The sequence below is a fragment of the Lissotriton vulgaris genome, unplaced genomic scaffold (assembly GCF_964263255.1).
Source record: "Lissotriton vulgaris unplaced genomic scaffold, aLisVul1.2 SCAFFOLD_1625, whole genome shotgun sequence".
Taxonomy (NCBI): domain Eukaryota; kingdom Metazoa; phylum Chordata; class Amphibia; order Caudata; family Salamandridae; genus Lissotriton; species Lissotriton vulgaris.
Genome location: NW_028249901.1, coordinates 34,460 through 53,614, shown reverse-complemented (window position 1 = coordinate 53,614; position 19,155 = coordinate 34,460). Strand labels below are relative to the sequence as shown.

General features: G+C 43.2%; 1 protein-coding gene across 1 annotated transcript in view; it reads right to left on the bottom strand.

Moving 5' to 3' along the window:
- Window positions 1–253: 253 nt before the first annotated feature.
- The window catches only part of LOC147663459 (renin receptor-like), a 42,337-nt gene continuing 23,435 nt past the window's right edge, over window positions 254–19,155 (bottom strand). The window contains exons 4-5 of the mRNA XM_086950435.1: window positions 13,675–13,794; window positions 254–2,662 (exon numbers count right to left, since the gene is read on the bottom strand). Coding sequence (XP_086806561.1) covers window positions 2,468–2,662; window positions 13,675–13,794 — 315 coding nt within the window. The 3' untranslated portion in view covers window positions 254–2,467. The remainder of the gene's footprint in view (window positions 2,663–13,674; window positions 13,795–19,155) is intronic.

The window sequence follows — 19,155 nt, the reverse complement described above, 5'->3', positions numbered from 1 at the left end:
TCTACTCTAGCAAGATTAAATGAAGAAAATAATTCTTACCGAATAACCATTCTTCGTTGGCACCCCATGATACCACCTCTGTGGACTGGGAGAAGTCCTCTTGTGCACTCCATTACTGACGGCTCCTACTAAATTGTCATTAGCTAGACATTCACATCTAAAGCCACAATATCAGTAAACATTTGTGAAAAAATAAAATAAAACGCATACTAATTTACCTTGAATAAATAATGGCATGAGGCTGACACAGAAAGAAGTTGTACTTTCCATCACTTTATTGTTTATTTTTTCGTTTTTACTCTTTGTACAATCAATGGTTCTACTCTATCAGACTAAAACAGAAGAGATCTTTAAATAACTTGTATAATAAGCTATCAAACACAAGGAGAGAGCAGATCTGGAGTGAAGTGACCTGACATACACTGTTCCTTAGTATATTTCAAGCACCTGGCCAAATGCGGTTTACCTCATATTAGCTGACTGCACTTTTTACAATTTCTGTATGAACCCAGATTATATTTTTGTCCTTAACTCCCTCAAATAAGTTAATACCTACAGCTTCTTGGTTGCCTAAAATTCTACTTGAATTTAAATTGGATGAGACACCCAAGAAATAACAGGTCATAGAATTTTCTTTTTTTTTTTTACAACTCGAGCACAGGCATTTGCCAGAGAACACAACACAGGTTTATTTTTGTTCCCATATAAGCAGTGAGTTCGCGCAACAGCGTTACTAAAATATCAGAAGAGGCATTTGGAGTTTGTAAAATCAGGCAACCCAAACTTACTGTAAAACATTACAAATTCACCTCCCATAGAAAAAATAATAATGAAACTCAAGGTCCCATTGCCAAGTAGCTGATATAAAAATAGTTCCAATCAGATGCTCATTAACAGTGCTTTCAATTGTGCTTCTTACATAAAAGGAGCATATTAAGAACTGCACGTGTCTAAAACAAATACATTTCAAGCCAATAATTCACATTGTAATGTTTCAGCCTACTATACTTTCAGTGGCTGTGTGCTGGCCACATCTGAGAAAAGCTTGCTTTAAATAAAGGCAATTTATAATTTCGTCTGTGCAGAATCAACACCATATCCGTCAAAAAAACAGCTATGGAACAAGTATGCCAGGCCGGTGACAAGTAGAGAAAAAAAATATAATCCCATCTTCCCTAAAATCCACCACTGCAAGAACTCTGTTTAAGGTACCCGCGTATATTTGAGACGAAAGCAACTTGTGGTTGGTACAATTTATACAGATAAAGTCACCATTATTTCTCCAGTGTACAATTTCTTTTAAACTCCAAGTAACGATAAAGGGTTACATTTATAATAACTTAAACATTTACAATAAATTTTTACACGGTAGCATACAACTAATATTTTAATCAAATTGCACAGAACATAGCATTTGAAAGTTGTATTCTACTGTAAAACACTTTCATTGCATGTCACACACATTCACTTACAGCAGGAAAGCACAATTCATGAACAGACATTTCACAATCAATTTCCTAACGTTATTTATCGGGCGGAGAAGAAGGATGTCATACATATTCTGAGGGATTTACAAAAAAAAGAGAAAGAATTTGTGGCAAGATGCTCAAGGAAAACATCCACTTGAGAAATTGTAAAATTGTGAATTACGCTTTATAGGTAATGTCACATTTGTTTTAGGTTTACACATTGTTCAGGAATGTTGTGTTTATAACACATCTTAAAAGCATCATGCCTTTTGAATTTGTTGAGATGGAATGTTGGAATGGCATTGTTGTGCCTTGTGAGGTCTTACGATGGTTTAGGTTTCGTATGGTGAGCAAAGAGACATCTTATTTGCAAGGATGCTTTTAACTGCTAACAGGAAAAAAGCTGTGCATAGTGCCTAAAAAATTGAAATCTACCAGAAGGGCGCATTTCTTTTTCATTCAAGCTACCCAAGTTGGGAACTTGTGTGACAGCCTTTCAAGAAAACTGCATGGGTTTCCAGAGGTCAGAATGTCATTGAGGATGTTGGAACATAATTACACCAGTGGTAAATACACTTTCATACCTTAGAAATCACTGGATCGTTTATGGATAGGGAATGCATCAACAAAATTAAGGAGGCAACACGCATCCCTTTAAATTTCATGTGACCGACAACAGATTGAATATTTCGCTTCACTGAGCATAGAGTCAATAGAATTACATTGTTGTTTGCATCTCACTTCATGTACCTGATCCAGGTACATATAGTAATAACCTTTTAAATTGCACATTGTGATGGTTAAAGGGGGTAATTCAAGTTTTAATCGACATCAGCAAAACGGGCTGCTGTGGGATTTTGTCACCATGTATTGAGAGATTTAGCGATATATTAATTGTGTACGGTCTGTGCAGCTAATTAAATTTTTAATCTGGCCTTCAGAGCAGCAGAATCTTCTGGCTCTGCCTTTGTAAAGAATACCATTATCCAAGAAATTGCTCAATCCATTCTGATCTTTTGATTTGTCATCCTGTAAATGATGCTGTCGTATCCAGGATCCATATTCCAGAGGTTGTAAGAGATGACAATAACCGCTATTGCAAGGCCAATCATCAGCCACAGGACTATGTTGAAGACCACCGCATACTCAAAGTTGTAATCGTAAGCCAGGTTAAATGGACTTCCAGGGTTACTCTGCATATGATGGGGTGGAAAGAAACCACAACAAATCAATAATTGGCTGTTCTGTTGAAACAAATTTGCATAAAATGTCGCAAAATCCTAAAAGTTCATTTTTATAAAACATCAAATATACAAATTATGAATGATTTGTGACTGGTGTGGTTAAAAGGTAGTGCAACCATAAGCATACGCTAACAAACCAGCATATTAACACACCATACAAACAAAAGCAAAAGTAGAATTAAGTAGCCACCAGTAATTATGTAATAGAACAAACTTGAGACTGCACCGAGAAGGAACGGAGTACTCGCCATGTAAGCATCTATAGTAATGTGTAATGCTGTAGGTTCACATGCTCTGCATACTCCTGCCATCTAGTATTGGAATCCGACACTAAAACTGGTTTCTCTTCAAAGATGTTTTGAGTCACAGGATGTCGGACTCCTTCTTTTGCCCACAATGCGCATGGGCACAGACTCCATCTTAGATGGTATTCCATTCAGCAGGTGAGAGATAAAAGTGCAGAGTAAGACTACTGTGAAGCGCTGTGTGCAGTGTTAAAAAGTTTCAGGAGTTTGGGGGGGGGGGTGCATGTATATCTTCAGTAATACATGATACTAACAGATGCTTACAGAGAAATTAACATTTTACATTGTAGAACATGTAGCTGTAGATACAAATGCTCTGCATAGACTGTAAAGCAGTGGCTAACAGGCAGTTGATATAGAGGTTTGGAACAGTGTTTTTAACACTATTTGACCAATCATAATCTGTTGATTATAACAACAACAAATTAGTGCTTTGTGAAGGTGTGTGATGTACACCAGACAGCTGGCTGCAGATGTCTGCTTATGGGATGTTAATGAGAGAAGTTGTGGTTGCCTGCCTCTATGCATGTAGTATGCCCTAGAAAGTACAGTGAGTATACGTGTGGGGTTTAACAAAAGCTACAAATAGATGGGTAGCTTTGTGGAAGGACTGAAGTCCTGTTAATATAATACAGTAGCACTTGCTTGACATTGAAGGCGAGCAATACATTTTCTACTACTGTATCAGGAGTTCAATAGACTGGTTAGTGTGGAAGGTGAGACTACCTTGGGAACAAACTTTGGATTAGTTCTAAGGACAACCTTATCCTTGGGCACCTTAATTAAATTGTTCTTGAAAGGTGAGTGCTTGTAATTTGCTGATGGACCAAAGCATGGTAATGGCTACTAGAAAGAAAGAAAAAATTCCAGGATACAAAGTGCAGGTTGCAAGAGTGTAAGGGTTCAAAGGATGAACCCATACACCCTATTATCACTAGGTTTAATTTTCCACACAGGATCTGGGTGTGGACTTGGAGCTATTACCTTTTTAAGTCCCTTCCTTGCTAACTTATTGATGGGGATTTTGAAGGGGGATGAGTTTTTCCTGTTCTGCATATATGATGCGACATCGGTCAGGTGTAAACTTACGGCGGTATGAGAAAGACCTGCTTTCTGTGGATATACAAGGCAACAGATGTCTTGAACCCTGACTTTGAAGGGATGCAGATGCTTTGAGAGGAAATAGTGGACACATTTCTTCCACTTGGCTGCGTAGCACATGCATGGCCATACACTCATCAGGGAGGTTTACGTAGTCAAAGTATAGTGCCAGCTTGCTAGGCTGAGCTTCTTGGAATCTGGGTGCCTGATATGGCCTTGTTGTTGCCTGAGAAAGTCCATCCTGAGCAATAGCTTCTTGTGGAAACTGATCTCCAGGAGGATTAAGTACCAGGGTTGTATGGCCCAAGTTGGGGATATTAGGATAAGGGTCATGCATCAGTCTCGCCTTCCTCACCATGTAGAGAATGAGTGTGAGAGGAGGAAAAGCATAGGCACACATCCCACACCAGTTTATCCATAATGCACTGCCCATGGGCATGCATTTTGTATTTTCTGGGGGAGGCAAAGGGGTTGATGGCACGGTTTAGGACTTGTGGGTGGAGTTCCCACTATTGGACTTGTTAATGAATCCTGCTTAGCAGGACCGCAAAGTCTTTCTCCACTGCCATTAGGTGCTCCACTACAAGGTGAATTTTAGTGTGCATTTCTAAAAGTCAGATCTCCTGTGCTAACGCAGACTGCTGAGGGAAGAGAGTGCCCCCCTGTTTCTCTATGAAATATATGGCCATCATGTTGTCCATGTTTAGGATTACTCTCTGCCCTAGATAAATCTGAAAAAGACTGAAGTTATATGGATGGCCAGCAGTTCTAGGTAGTTGATGCGTTGAACCGGATGCTGAGGGATCAAAGTGCCTTGCACGGTTATGCTGTCAAGATGTGCACATCACCCCGCAAACAATGCATCTGTGGTGATGGTCACCTGCAGAAGTGGGCCCCAAAAAAGGCCCCCTGTGCAGACGGTTGCTGTTCCACCTTTGCAGAAAGTTTTTTTTTTTTTTTTTTTAAACCTTTATTTATAAAAGCACAATACACAGCGTCTGCCTACAACCCCACCGGGTTGCAGAAAGTTTTGAGTGCTGGTCTGCAGCAACCCTAGATCTTTTCTAATGACCCTCCACTTTGACCACTGCCTCACAAGGCATTGTAGAAGTGGGTACAGAATAATCTGGTGTGCAGGAAGCAGTCATATGCTAGAGCTTCATTACAATTCTCACAGTGAGCGGTCTGAAGAGGAGATAGCAGCTGTTGCAATGCAATCTCCTGGATGGGATATTTTTCCCTGCGACAGTGTTTTAACACCAAGCCCAAAAGAGTTGATTCTGTTGGGTGTTGAAGGTGGGATTTGTTTGCGATTATGGTGAACCCTAGGCTGTGGAGTAGGGTCACAGTTGTTTGAGTGGTGCTCTTGATTATCCAGCAGTCCTTGTATGGGAAGACATGTATGCAGTGTCTGCAAGGCATACCGTCACCACTGCCAGGCACTTTGCCAACACTCTGGAAGTCATTATGACTCCAAAGAGTAGGACTTTATGGCAAGTAGAGAACACTCCTGTTTCAAACTGAAGGTACTGGTGATGGGCTGGGTGGATGTGGATATGATAGTAGGAGTCTTTTAAGTTTAACACTAACACTAACTACCCTGGATGGAGCAGCAGGATGGTGTCCTGCAGGGTTGTCATGAAATTTCTGAGGCACAATGAAGTGGTTTAATATCCTCAGGTCTAGAACAGGCCAGAGGGAACTGTCTTACTTTGGGATAAAAAAGTAGACCCCTTTTTTACGTTGGTTTGGTGGCATGAGATGTATCACACCCTCCTGAAGGAACGCTTCAAGCTGCTTGTCAAGGAGAATGAGGTAGTCTTGTCCGCCGAGCTGGAAGATCACAGAGGGAACTGTCCTCCTTTGGGATAAGAAAGTAGATGCATTTACCTTGTTGGTTTGGTGGCTTGAGCTGTATTGTGTCCGCATGGAGGAATGTCCTCTTCAAGGAGACCGAGGTGATTTTGTCACAGGACATTGCAGTGGGTTGGGATGGTGCTGAGTGGTGTTCAATTGAATATAAAAGCCCTGCTGAACTACTGCTAAAACCCAATGATCCGAGGCGATTTCCTCCCAGTGGAGGTGTAAGTCCTTTAGCCGCCCTGACAAGCTTTGTGTGCTTGGGAGGTGTTGTGAGGATGGACAAGTCAATGTTTACAGGGGAAGCCTCCTTAGCCAGAGACACCTCTGCTCTTGCTTTGGTTATTGCTTCCCTGTTAGCCACCACTTGTGTATCCTTTGCCTACCATGGACTCATGAAAGGCCTACTGCTGGAGCTGGTAGGTTTTCACCAGGCAGGGCATGTGTCTTTTGCCCTTGCTTTGTGGGATCTGAAAGGTTACTCTTGGAAAGGCAAATTCATGTGCACCCATGGATTTAGCTATTTTGATATCCTTTATTTTTTTCAAACATGTTCAAGCAGCGTTGCACCTCTGGTTTGAACCCGAAATGCATGGCCATGCCTAGTGGTGCACACGATGCTGGTGTTAATGCCAAGGGAAGCAGTAACAGCAGCATCCAGCAAGTGCATAGCAAATATTTGCAGTGGAGATGATCTTCCCATCAGATATTCCCTACTCTTCCAGTAGGTCTTCAAGAAGTGTGCACCAATGCCTCTATTTCCTCTCCATACACCTCAACAGCAAATGAACCAAACAGGCGGATGCCAGTGGGTGTCTGCTCGGGTTGCCACAAGCTTCTGGACATCATCAAGACACTAGCTTTCCCTGTACAGCAGGGAGGGTGTTACTTGCGGCTTGTGCAGCGGGATGCTTACGCGCTGTATGTACAACCAACAATTCTGGGGCAAAAGGTGGAGGGGAGGAGCGGACCATGGATGTAGAGTGGGTCATAGGGAGAAGCTTAGGACTTCTCAACCTGTGGTGAGACTACCTTACTCTTAACAGGGTCCTTGAAATTATCTGGTGCCAAATTTGGAATGCCCATGAGCATGAGAGGAACTGAACCCAATTACAGTTTGAGAAAGTTTCCACTAGGAAGACATAATTTTCCTGCAGGGCATGCATGTCTACCTTATGGCGGCAGGCTACCCTCTGTTGCTTTAAAGAGTATCAGGGTTATTGATATGGTCGACACTATAATCGTAACATGGATCGCCCCATCCCCTGTCTATAGAGGTTGGTCATAGTGGTCAAACTCGCCAAAGGGTTCCGAGCAGGAGTGCACTCTTGTCATGGTGGAGGAGTTTAGTATGCAGATGGTGGTAGTGGGTGCGGAGGAGGAGGCAGTGATTGCCTGGGGAAGGGTGGTTAGAATGGGGGCTTACAGCCTTGATCTTGTGTTTCTTCTGCACCGGAGAGCTTTTACTTCAAAGTCAGCCTCCAATTCTTTGGAATCGGGAGCTGTGCGGTTGACTTCTGTCCTGGGAACACTTTAGTGGTGATCCTGACAGTCCCAGTGTTAATGAAGTACTGCTTCTCTCTTGCAATGAGCTCCTCAGCTTTTACAGGATAGGAGCATCGGATTAGCGCAATCTCCTCATCAGAGGGGCCCATGGCATCATCTTGGCAGTCTGTTTTGGAGGCACTTCATTCAAGGGGGAGTCGACAAATGTCACAACCCAATGCCCTTCACTGGAAGCCTGTTCAGTTCCAAAGTCATTTTACTGTGCTGGCAGCAGTCTATTGGTGACAGACGAGTGGCTGGGCATTTATTTCTCACCTGCCATGGGCTTGATGCCAGACTTCATTAGGTACTGTGCTGTGCCTCGGCAAATGAGATTTTATCAGAGTGGGTTTTTGTCCCCTGGCTTTGCTGTGCTTGAGTCAAACTCACACCACCTCTGAGTCTTCTTTGGCCCAGGCCCTGCTGGGTTTGTTGCTAAAGCTGCTCAGTCTTGGTATTCTACCCAGTAAGAGGTCTCAGATGAACACTGCTTTTGCATTTTTGTGTACTCCCAGCCATTCAATTCCATTGTTGTTTTTTTTTTGCTTTTTTGTGCAATGGCGGCAGAACTCGCAGATCATTTCGCTGGGGTTGCGCGAGTGATAGAGGTACCAAATGGCATGCTTGCCCGACCAAGAATGATTATGGGGTGAAGGGGTGCAAAGCACTGCTGCCGCTTGTCACAGGGGGCCGATATTGTTGCACTTATGCAGAATCGCCCCCAGTAACAAAACAGGGCCCCCCCCCCACTCACCGCTCCAAAGCCAGCCGCCACCCTTTTAGCCCCCCGGGAAAACACTTAGGAGCCCGCTACAGTCCTGCCTTGTTGAGTAAATCCTAATATTCAGAAAACTTATCTTTAAATTGGTCTGAATAACAAGCATTTTTGTACACCAAAGTATAATTTATGTGTGCAAGAAATAATCTTTCGGAATATAAATTCCAAAACCCGACTCTCCAGTGTCTTTTGAGTGAGAGGTTAGAGTCCAGGGTTTTTCTTGGCAGAAAAAAACACTGACAGGATGAGCTACTCAACCGTGGGCCTGGAAAACTTTAGAGTTCTGGGATTGGTGGAATATTGCATTCTGAAAATCAAGTTATGCGTTTGGCAATTCAGCAGGTATAGTACTGTGTAAAAACAGGTAATTATCCATACACTCATACACTTTAGGAATTAATATATTTCAAGAAGGTAGTTTGAGCCGACCACATACTTATATTTGCTCCTGTCAAAAGGTAAGAAATATTACCATATCTAGCAGGAATGTACAGAATTATTAGAATTCTGAAAAAGCACCCAGGAATCTACATCTATCTTAATTTCCTAGAGTAGTCCAAGGATCCATGTGAATCTATCAAGATGGAAATCTGCTCAAATATAGACAAAATCATCTTGAAGGGTATTTAAGTTTTCACTTCCAAACCTTTTTTAATCAGCCTCTTTAAGGTTAACATGCAAACTAAAGTGCAAGTTACTCACCATAGGGACTCTTTTACTGGCATGCCATATAGTTCCCACCCACTAGATTTCTGAGAAATAGCTAAGGTACCTTAACTCTCATAGCAAGAGTTTGTTTGGATGTGGGTTGGGGCATGTGAATATACATACCTTCACACTCAACCCATCAATAGTAGACAGAACAGCAAGATGTGAATTCTCATGACATGGACGCCCACCATGGAGGCACTCTGGCCAGAATTGCATCTGCCAGAGAGGGGCCCATGGTGTCTTGCAGAATCTTGTGACTTCTCTGCTGAGGTTAAAGAGTCATGGCTTGGCAAAGACAAGACTCTTCCCAAGCAAGGGAAAGTAGACCCATTCAGTACGGTCCTTCCCCCTGCTGGAAAAGCGCAACACACTAGCAACACCGAAGATTCTCTGCATGAGGACCTTGTGATGGGCGCTCATTCCAGGACACATATCCTCCTCTAAGCCATCCAAACTTCCTAGTAGAGTTGAAAACCAAAATAGATGAGGTTGGTGCAGAAGTATCCCATTTAACACCACACAGTGAGCAGAGGTACCAAAGTCAAAAGTAGCATGTAAGTGCTGGAAGACACAGTCAAGAATTTTACCGGACAGTCCAGAAGTTGAAGATGTGGAGGGCTAATCGATACGAAATAACCTTCAATTTGTGGGGCTCCCAGAGGGCCTTGAAAGCACACATCCTGAGCACTTTGTGGAGGCTTGGCTTCAAGGTTTGTCAGCGGACCCCATATCATCCTGCTTCTTGATTGAGAGGGGATACAGCGCCCTAGTTCGAATCCATCAACCTGAACCCCCAACTAGACTAATGATAATCTGTTTTTTCAACTTCAGAGACAGAAATCAAATCCTTCGGATGATGAGAGGATTGGGTAAGATAATGAATGGCTTGCGAAAAAATTAAATTTTCCCGTGGTACACTAGACTCATGCAATGCAGTGGAAGCCCAACGAGCTCGTAAAGCAGAAGCTTTATGCGATGGAGATAAAATATATGCTTTTGTGCACAGTAAACCTAAAAGATGTCCACCAAAGAATAGCACAAGTGTTTGATCAACTTGACCAGGTATGAACATGGGTGGAAGAGCATGTTCCACCATCGGCTGGATCTAGTATAGTGTAGCAATTAACTGAAAGGAGAAGACAACACAAAAACTGAAAGATAAATGATGCCAGCACAGCCAAAGAGCAGACAACACACTGGTTGAGAAGACGGTGGTCCAGAAGCTAAATGGCAGCAAAGAACCATGTACCGAAGCCTCAGACACAGAAGACAACGAGACGATAGCCTGAAGTCAATCCGGAAACCAACCATTTGTGGAGGCTAGTATGCAACCAACTAATGTGCTGCTCGACATACTTGTTTAGCTGGTGCTTTTTGCATTGTGATAAGGGAAGGCAGATAAAAGGGAGGAGAGGGTGCTGCACCTTTTCATTGTAAGGCTCTTAGTTAATGCTATTGCAACAGATGATTCTACATAGGAAGTATGGGCTGTTGAGGAGTTTCACAGTTGGACACAGTTATGTTCAGTGTGGCAGATGGAGTTACCAGTGGCAGGACACTGAAACTGGTGAATGACATTCATGCTGACTACAGGCAAAGCCCAGAGGTATTAGAGGGTTTAACGTTGAACATCAGTGGGCTCCAAAACAGAATTAACACCTTAGCTGCTTTGGAACGTCCAGCTCCAGTGCTGAACGTTCCATTGCGCAGGTGCAGTTGGAACATCCAACGGCAGCACTCCCGAGGTAGTGGTGCCGTCGGCCACTGGACGGGCGCAGCGCTTAAGGGGCTATAAGAGGTGTGAATATGTTATACGGCAATAAAACAAGCTCCACATGTTCACCTGCTGCAGGAGATGTGCCTCCTGGGCACCAGATGTGGTTGTCTGGGGAGGCACATTTACAACAGAGTTTATCATGCAGGGATTAATAAAGGCTTCATGGGAGTGGCTATCCTTTTACATAAGACCTACTTGTCCGTGTTTGCCACGATACAGACAGATGATCCAGGTAGATTTGTAACTATAACAAAGATGTCTGAAGGGATGTTCTGGTCAATCTATAGTGTTTATGGAATTGCATTTATATAGTGCTTACTACCCCTGGCAAAGCATTACAGTACTTTACGCTGGGCAGCACGCTGCTCCATAACCCAAGGTTAGTTCAGTGCAATTGGTTGTCAGTTATTGGAATTAGTCTAGTGCGTTCATCACACCATTCCATGCATTCACTCCAGTTTATTTGTGATTACATTAATGAGTTAGATGTGATCATTAGTTGGGGGTTATGCAAGTTAATTTACATGGTTGGTGGGGTTAGTAGATGCATTTGAAAAGGTTTAAGAACTGTTATTCTGCAGGGGTATGACTTTCAACAAAGGAGAAGTTGTGATCTTTCATATGAGCCGTGGGTGTTTTTCAGAAATACAACCATAGACATTAAGGTAACTATGCATGTGATTTTGAGGAGGTTGTGCTCGGAGAGAGGAGGAATGCAGAGGATGGAAGGGGAGGGCCGTTTGAAAGAGGAGAGGTAACATCTGAAAATTTTCATTAAAGATCAGTTTTCATGCTGGATTTATAAATATTGAGGTTGATTTTGAGACGACATGCAATTCGAGAAACCAAAAGTATAAGAAATATCAGTATAATTTGTATACAGAAATAGTGATTTATCATATGCTTCTGGTAGACTCTTGAGTCAGGTGATCAGTCTTTCTACTGTATGGCTCCTACTAGACCACCGCTACAGCAAAGTGAGCTGATTAGCGCAGGGAATGCAAAGCATAAAGTAATGCCTGGACACATATACCAGGAAATATTAGGAGCTCTAGGCTGTGCTTGAAGGAACCAGTAAACTCATCATCATAGCAATGTGAGAAATGACATGGGTAAACAGTGTTAACATTGAAAAGGAGATTCTGCAAATACTGGAGTGGATGTCTGGTGAGGTTTATCACCAAGTGTGGCTCATAATTTTAATTATAAGAAGCAAAGCAGGATCCATTTAGATGCACCCAGGTTGAAGCTTGGACGAATTCTTCATACAGGGGAAGTGTATTGCTTTTATTACTGATGATCGAGGGCAGAGATTCAGACACCTAACGGAGGACAATGTGACTGGGTTCCCTTTAAAAATGGAATGAAGACTTTGTTAGCTAAGGGCTGCTGATTACACTTCCTGAAGTACTGCCCTTTGGTGAATGATAAGGAGACTGCAGACTGTTGTGAAAGGTGAAAGGTGTCCTTTTAGGTGAGGCCCAGCCTTTTGTCATTCTTGATCACAGCAAATACAGAAACCTCACACCATTTTGTGCATGATCCAGGCCGGAGACTACTCTGCTGTGTGAGGGGTAACAATACACAAAGCTTGTGTCTGGAGAACAGTCAGAAAAGAACAAGTACATTCTTTACAAATGCAAATATACAAACCTAAGGTGTTTTTATTTTCGCAAAATGGTGTCTCACACACACACCTTTTAAGGTGGGAAGAATAACGCCACACTGACACAATGTTAACTGAAGAAAAAAAGCTGCATGGAGTCCAACCCTTTTTTCAGTTTTCCGCCCAAGAATCAATGACCAGCCGCATATCCTAGACTCGAGTATGCACAGTTTGGTTCTATGTTACTATCTGTCCTTAAACCCCCATTTGGCTATAAAATAATACGAGCACAGATAGGAAGCACCACTGCAAACGAAAACACAAAAATAGCTCAGAATACTACAGAGACCAGGGAAGCTAATCTCCCTCCGCCCAATACAGTATAACGTAGCAAGATGGCAGCAAAGAGACTGGCCTGCCTGGCGCCAATGATGAGCGCTGTGGAGGGAAGATACCGTAATGAGCTGCACTTATTTGCTGTGCATTCTTTCCCATTCAATCTTTGGCTTCTCTTGTTAAGAATGCAAACAGGGGTGCCACCAAAGGGCCCCGTGGGTCACTGGATCTGATCACATGCGAAACTAAGTCATGCAGCAAACCGAGGACTGTATGTGAAAAGATCTCAGACTGCAAACTGTCGTCCTACACAACAGACTGCATATGCACTCATTACAGGAGTGTCTTGCGTCACAATGATCAAAAGTGGGGGGACGTTTAGAGGATTCAGGGCCAGAGGTACGATCCTCAGCGTTTGTGACTCGCAATTTGCATTTTTTGGTGAGTCAAAAAAACAGATTTACAACAGCGTCTAAGAGTTTGTTATTCCTAAATGTGTCGCAAAGGACCTGCCTTATTAATATTCTTAAGGCAGGTCACATTTTGCAACCCTTTGGGAATGGCCAGCGCTCACAGGGATGGTGGCCTGCTGGGGTCAGCAGACCACCCATATCTGTGACTGCTTTTTAAATTAAAGCAGATTTTTTTTTTTTTTTTTTTTTTAAATGCAGGCCATTTTCCTTAAAGGAAATTGGAATGCATTTCAAAAATACAAACGAAACTTTCAATTTCATTTTTAAGAGCAGGCAGTGGTCCGTGGGACACCAAAACTAATTTCCATAAAGTGGGCATTAAAATGGTAGCAGCTCCTAACCCAAGCTAACACTCCTCCTAATACTGCGATTTAATGCAAGAGTAAAGAAGACACAAACAAAGGACCATCAAATAAAACATGCTAAAAACAATGTAAAAGCCTTAAATAATTAATTCAGAAAAACTTACAATCTGAGGTGACTCAAGGATGGACCGGGACTTCCTAACCAGTGGAGTGTCAAAAGACTTCACTGTCAGAATATGCACCATAGCGTTTCCACTATAGATGTTGGACATTTCATCTGCAAACTAAACATTGGTGAAAGTCAGACATGTACATAACATACCACAACCTAAGTTTTACTATTTTTACATTCACAGGTGAAAGGGTATAATCCAAGAAGTTAACTTGCACAATCAATTTCATGATAAAGGATGCTTGCTTACATTCTCTTGTACACTTAAGACTGAGGTTCCATCTTACTTATGAATTAGTGGTAAACATAACATTAAGAGGCGAGTGGACAAATTGCTCTTAAAAACAGCTAGTAATATGGGTACTACATAATTTCTTTCAATATAAAATGTGTTTTGTAACAAACCTTCAAAACAGTATCAATTGTTTCCTTTTGTAATAACGTTTGATCTGGAGTTAATTTAGCTCAAAGACCGTTGTCAGTAGTTAACAACAAACTTGATTTGAAAACCGCATTGATGACCTAACCACCACTGGAACACTCCCTGTGTAACTTCCTCTTCCTGCCATCACATTTTCTCACTCCCCCACTCATCCCCCTTCAACCTGCTCCTTACAAATGACCTCAACATTTATCGATGTTGGTCAATTTCTGGGAAAGAGTGGTACAAAGCACAAAGGAATGGACTGGCTACTCCTTGGTAACCCTCTACTTTCTAGGAACATTTACCATCCATGTTCAACTCTCCAGCCTGGGAATAGCTAATTAGTCAATGGATCAGGAAGAACTATATGCGACTTGCCGGCCTATGGGATCAAAAGCCATAACGTTTTTATCCCTAAAGAAAAGTCATGAATTTAAATATTTAACATGGGTAGGGGTAGCGAACGGGTGGAGAACATGGCGGCCGCAGGCTAGTGCGGTGCGCGCGCTGGTCATCTGAGCTCCTCTGACATGGGGAAGCACTCCTCTCCGCTCTGAACGATGATCGGGCACTTTTGAGTTACCGTTGCTTTTCTTCGTTTCCCCTACCTGACTCGGCGTGATGATCTAAGCCGCCGGACTGACCGCCGTCGGATTGGAACAGCGGAGCAAGGTCGGAGGTCGGAGGCTGCCGGGTCGATTCCCCTCGCCAGGTCAGGTGCGCTCCGGAGGTGTTGGGGGTGTTGCTGCCCTGCCCCCCGGTCTCGCGGAGTCCGCTGACTGAAGCCGCTGGGACTGGTGAGCGGAGTCGGAGTAGCAGCAGTGTAAAGGAAAGGATTGCCGGCTTGCTTTTTTTCCTTTGCCGTGTCAGCCGGCTTCACCTCGGATGTGTTTCGCCCTGCCCTCCGGCAGCTCTCCGCCCCCCCAGAGTTCGTGGAGCAGAGCAGCCGTGGAGCTTCGCCGGGGTCGCTCGGCGCGAGGTCTGCTTAGAGGCAGACTTGAATGCGTGGGCTCCGGAGGCGCAGTGGTTCAGCTGCTACAGAAGCAGTCTGAGCCCATTAGCAAGTCCCAGGCGCGAGCTGGTGCCGGAGGCTCAGCAACGTGCAACACTTGTGACAGCAAGGCACCGCGGGTGGGGTTGTCTTTGCATTTGGAGGGATCGGGGAAATCAAGTCTGGACAGTAGCAAGGGCACCTCATCAGGGGTGGCAAGTAACCTCAACTCTTTAGTTAAGAATCTAAAAGAAATTAAAAGGGTCAGCCAGTCGTTACTACAGCTACCAGAATCCCCTGGTTTAGAGACAGTGTCTCATACAACAGCAGCAATTGAGTCCTCTGTCCCCGCCCTGCCCTGCCTCCCCTCCCTGCTGTAAGCAACCCTTCAAGCGAGCCTGTCCCTTTTAGTCTTCCAGCTTTACCAAAAAAGAAAGGGATAAGGAAAATCAGTCAGAAACCCAAACCGACAGCTACAAGAACGAAAGCCAAAGGGAGGGGAAATAAAAGAATCAGTAAAAACAGCCAAGAAGGGGCTAAGACTTTAGTCTCAACTAACAGTGCTGCGAAAATCACCCCCTCTTTACGCTCTTTTTTTAAAGTCCTGCCTCAAGTGCTGGATCTAAGCCCAGTTAATAATCAGGAAGAGAGCCCTGACACTCCTCTGGGTATTGATATCCCCTCAGTGAATTTACCCCCACTAACAGAAATGGCAGACCCAACACCGTCCGCTCCGTCACAGTTGGTGGAGGTAAACATTCCATGCGATGATGAAGGAGAGGCCCTGAGCACGACACCAACAGGTCCCTCAAAGGCTTTAGGGGAGAGAGATGAAGAAGAGGAGGAGGCTAGTAACACAACTTACTCTGCTACCGAGTCGGCATTGGCAGCTTTGGCAGCTTCAATGAGAGAAGAAATTCGTAGTGATTTTTTGGTTTCTAAAGCAAACCAAAACGACATTCGCTCATCTTGTGAAGCTCTGGAAAGGAAAGTAGATGGCTTGGGTGAAAGAACGGAGGCACTGGAGAACACAGTGGGAGCGGTAAAAGCTAACCTGGAAGCAGCTGTGCTAAAAATTCACAACCTACGTAAGGAGGGAGATGCGATGAAAGAAAGAATGGAAACTTTAGAGAATTTCTCACGTAGAAACAACCTGCGTCTTCTCAAAATACCGGAGGGGAAAGAAGGCGGGGACATCAAGAGTTTCGTTGCAAATCTTTTGAAGGAAGCTTTGGATCTCGAGGAAACAGTTGAAGTGTTGGAGAAAGACATCCAGAGGATCCATCGTGACCCGTTCCGTCTTAACGCAGGCAGGTCTAAACCTCGGAAAATCCTTGTCAACTTCTTGACCTATGCCTTAAAGGAGAAAATTCTTAACACTGCGCTTAAACTTAAAACTACAAAATGCTCTGAATTCCCTTTCGAGATCCGCTCTGATCTATCCAAGACTACACTTGATAGGCAGTGGGAGTTGGGACAGAAGATGGATAGTTTTAGAACGGCTGGTGCAACAGTCCAGATGAGATTCCCGGCCTACTTGCGCATCATGTATAACAACAAGATGTATAATGTCAGAACACCATTCGAGGCGGATGAGCTCCTGGAGTCCATTCAGAACCACTCGCAGGGCAAATGTTGAACGACTAGGTCCCCCCCCCTCATCTCAGTCTACTAGTCCTTACTCAATAGGCTGAATAACGTAATAATTAAGTAGGCGTCTTATGAGCTTTTGGAAACCCTCATATAATATAAATGAAAAAAAAAAAAAAAAAAAGGAAATGGTAGAGGGCCCACCAAGGAAAAAAGGGGAGAGGGAGGGGGGAAGAATGAAGAATAGAGGAAAAAAATACAAATATAAATAAAAAGAGGAGAAAAAGGATATAAAAAAAAGGGGGAAAGAAAGGAAGAAAGGAAGAAAAAAAAAAAAGAAGATAATAAAAAGAAAAAAAAAAAGAAAAAATAAATTGCACTATTTCATAAATAAATCTTTTTGTGTAGATAAACAAATAAATAAAACCCACACTATCTGGAGAAAGCAAACAACAAATCAATAGGGGGAAGGTGATGGTGATGGTGATGGTGAATGCACATGACAGAACAATGTTTTTTTTTCACAGATAACTTTAAGGAGTGCAACTCCGTGTTGAGAGTAGAGCTCAGATCAGCGCAAACCGGCCCATCAACTGGCCGGAGTAAGTACGGATGGGTTCTCCAAAGGGGTGGGGAGGGGGGGGGGGGGGGGGGGGGGACACAAAAGCATAAAAATTCAAAATTATCCTCAGAAGCTTGGCCCTTCAAAACAGATTTTTCTTTTTAACAGTCCAACCGCCTTAGATACAATAACTAAAAGAAACAAAGCAATAAATACTAAACTGGGTGGAATGGAAGTGAGTAATGGGATGGAAAAATGACATCGATACCTTTTTTATCTTGGAACGTGAATGGTCTGCGCGTGCAGGGGAGAAGAGAACGCATTTTTCAATATTTGCGTGATTCCCCGGCGCAGATCATCATTATCCAAGAATCACATCTTTTAAAAAACGAGGCAGATGCAATTTTAAAAAAGCAAAAATGGATTGACGTATTCTTAAGCACTGACCATAATGCAAATATAAGAGGAATTCTCTTAATCTGCAAAAAATCAGCTAACGTACGGATTCTTGAATTCAGAGAGGACAAATGTGGAAGATGGCTCATAGTTAACCTCTCTATACATGGGCAGAAATACAATTTAGTCGGATATTATGGTCCTAACACTGATGACCCATCTTTTTTGGAAACAATAAGGAACGATTTAACAACCACCTCTGACCCCATAATTTGGACAGGGGACTTTAACGTTATTTTGAACCCAAAACTAGATAAAACCACTAATAGTTGCAGGCATAGCTGTCAACCCCCTTCAAAATCTAGACAGACTCTAAAAGGGATTATGGAGGACCTGGGCCTGGCAGATCTATGGAGAGAAAGAGCCGGCACTAAACCAGGGGTATCTTATAGGAATTTAAAATATAAACATACTTCACGAATAGATTTTGCCCTGTTTAGCTACTGTCTCCAAAACTCCACAGCCAGTATTAAGTATATACCCTCTCACTTATCCGACCATTCAGCCCTGTCTTTCACCTTAATACTTCAAACTCAAAAAAAACATCCCTCCTGGGCATTTGATCAAACTATTCTATTGGTCCCGGAGGAAGTGACATACCTCAACTCCGAAGCTAGGATGTTTTTAGATAGCAATTTGCACTCAACCTCCCTTGCTTTAGTTTGGGAAACTCTTAAGGCATACCTGAGAGGTTGCATTACCAACAGAGCTTCCTTTATGAGGAAAAACTATCTATCCAAAATCCAAAACCTAGAACAGGAGCTGGAGATAATTGAACAAAGGCTTGGGGGCACAACTGGCTCACTACAAGATCAAAAAAATATGTCAGACCTCAAAAGTCAGATAGAAGATATCCTACAAGAAAGGGTCTCAAAGAAATGGGAGGCGAGCAAACTGTCCAGCTTTGAATTCGGAGAAACCGCAGGAAAGATTCTAGCCTGGAGGGTTAAAGCAGACCAAGCAAAAAACCACATAAGAGGGATTATGGTCGCGGGGGAAAATCAGCTCAGGTCATCAGATGTAGGAATTAGTACTGCCTTTACGCAGTTTTTTGCGGAAATATATAGGGATGACATTATAGAGGACCAACAGGCAAGGAAGTCATGGCTGGATAAGTTATCTCTTCCACATTTATCGCAAGCGCAGAGTGAGGCAGTGGAATTGGACATCTCAGAGTCAGAGGTTAAAAAGGCCGTATCCGCACTAAAACATGGCAAAGCTACAGGTCCTGACGGACTCCCCGGAGAACTGTATAGAGCCTTGGCCGATACAATTGTCCCGACCCTGACGGCCCTTTTCAACGGTATTCTGAAGGACGGTAATGACCCACCTCAATCATGGAGCGAGGCAACTATAGTCTTGATATTAAAACCTGGAAAAGACCCAACACTATGTGGTTCTTACCGCCCTATATCATTGTTGAACAATGACTACAAGATATTTGCCTCTA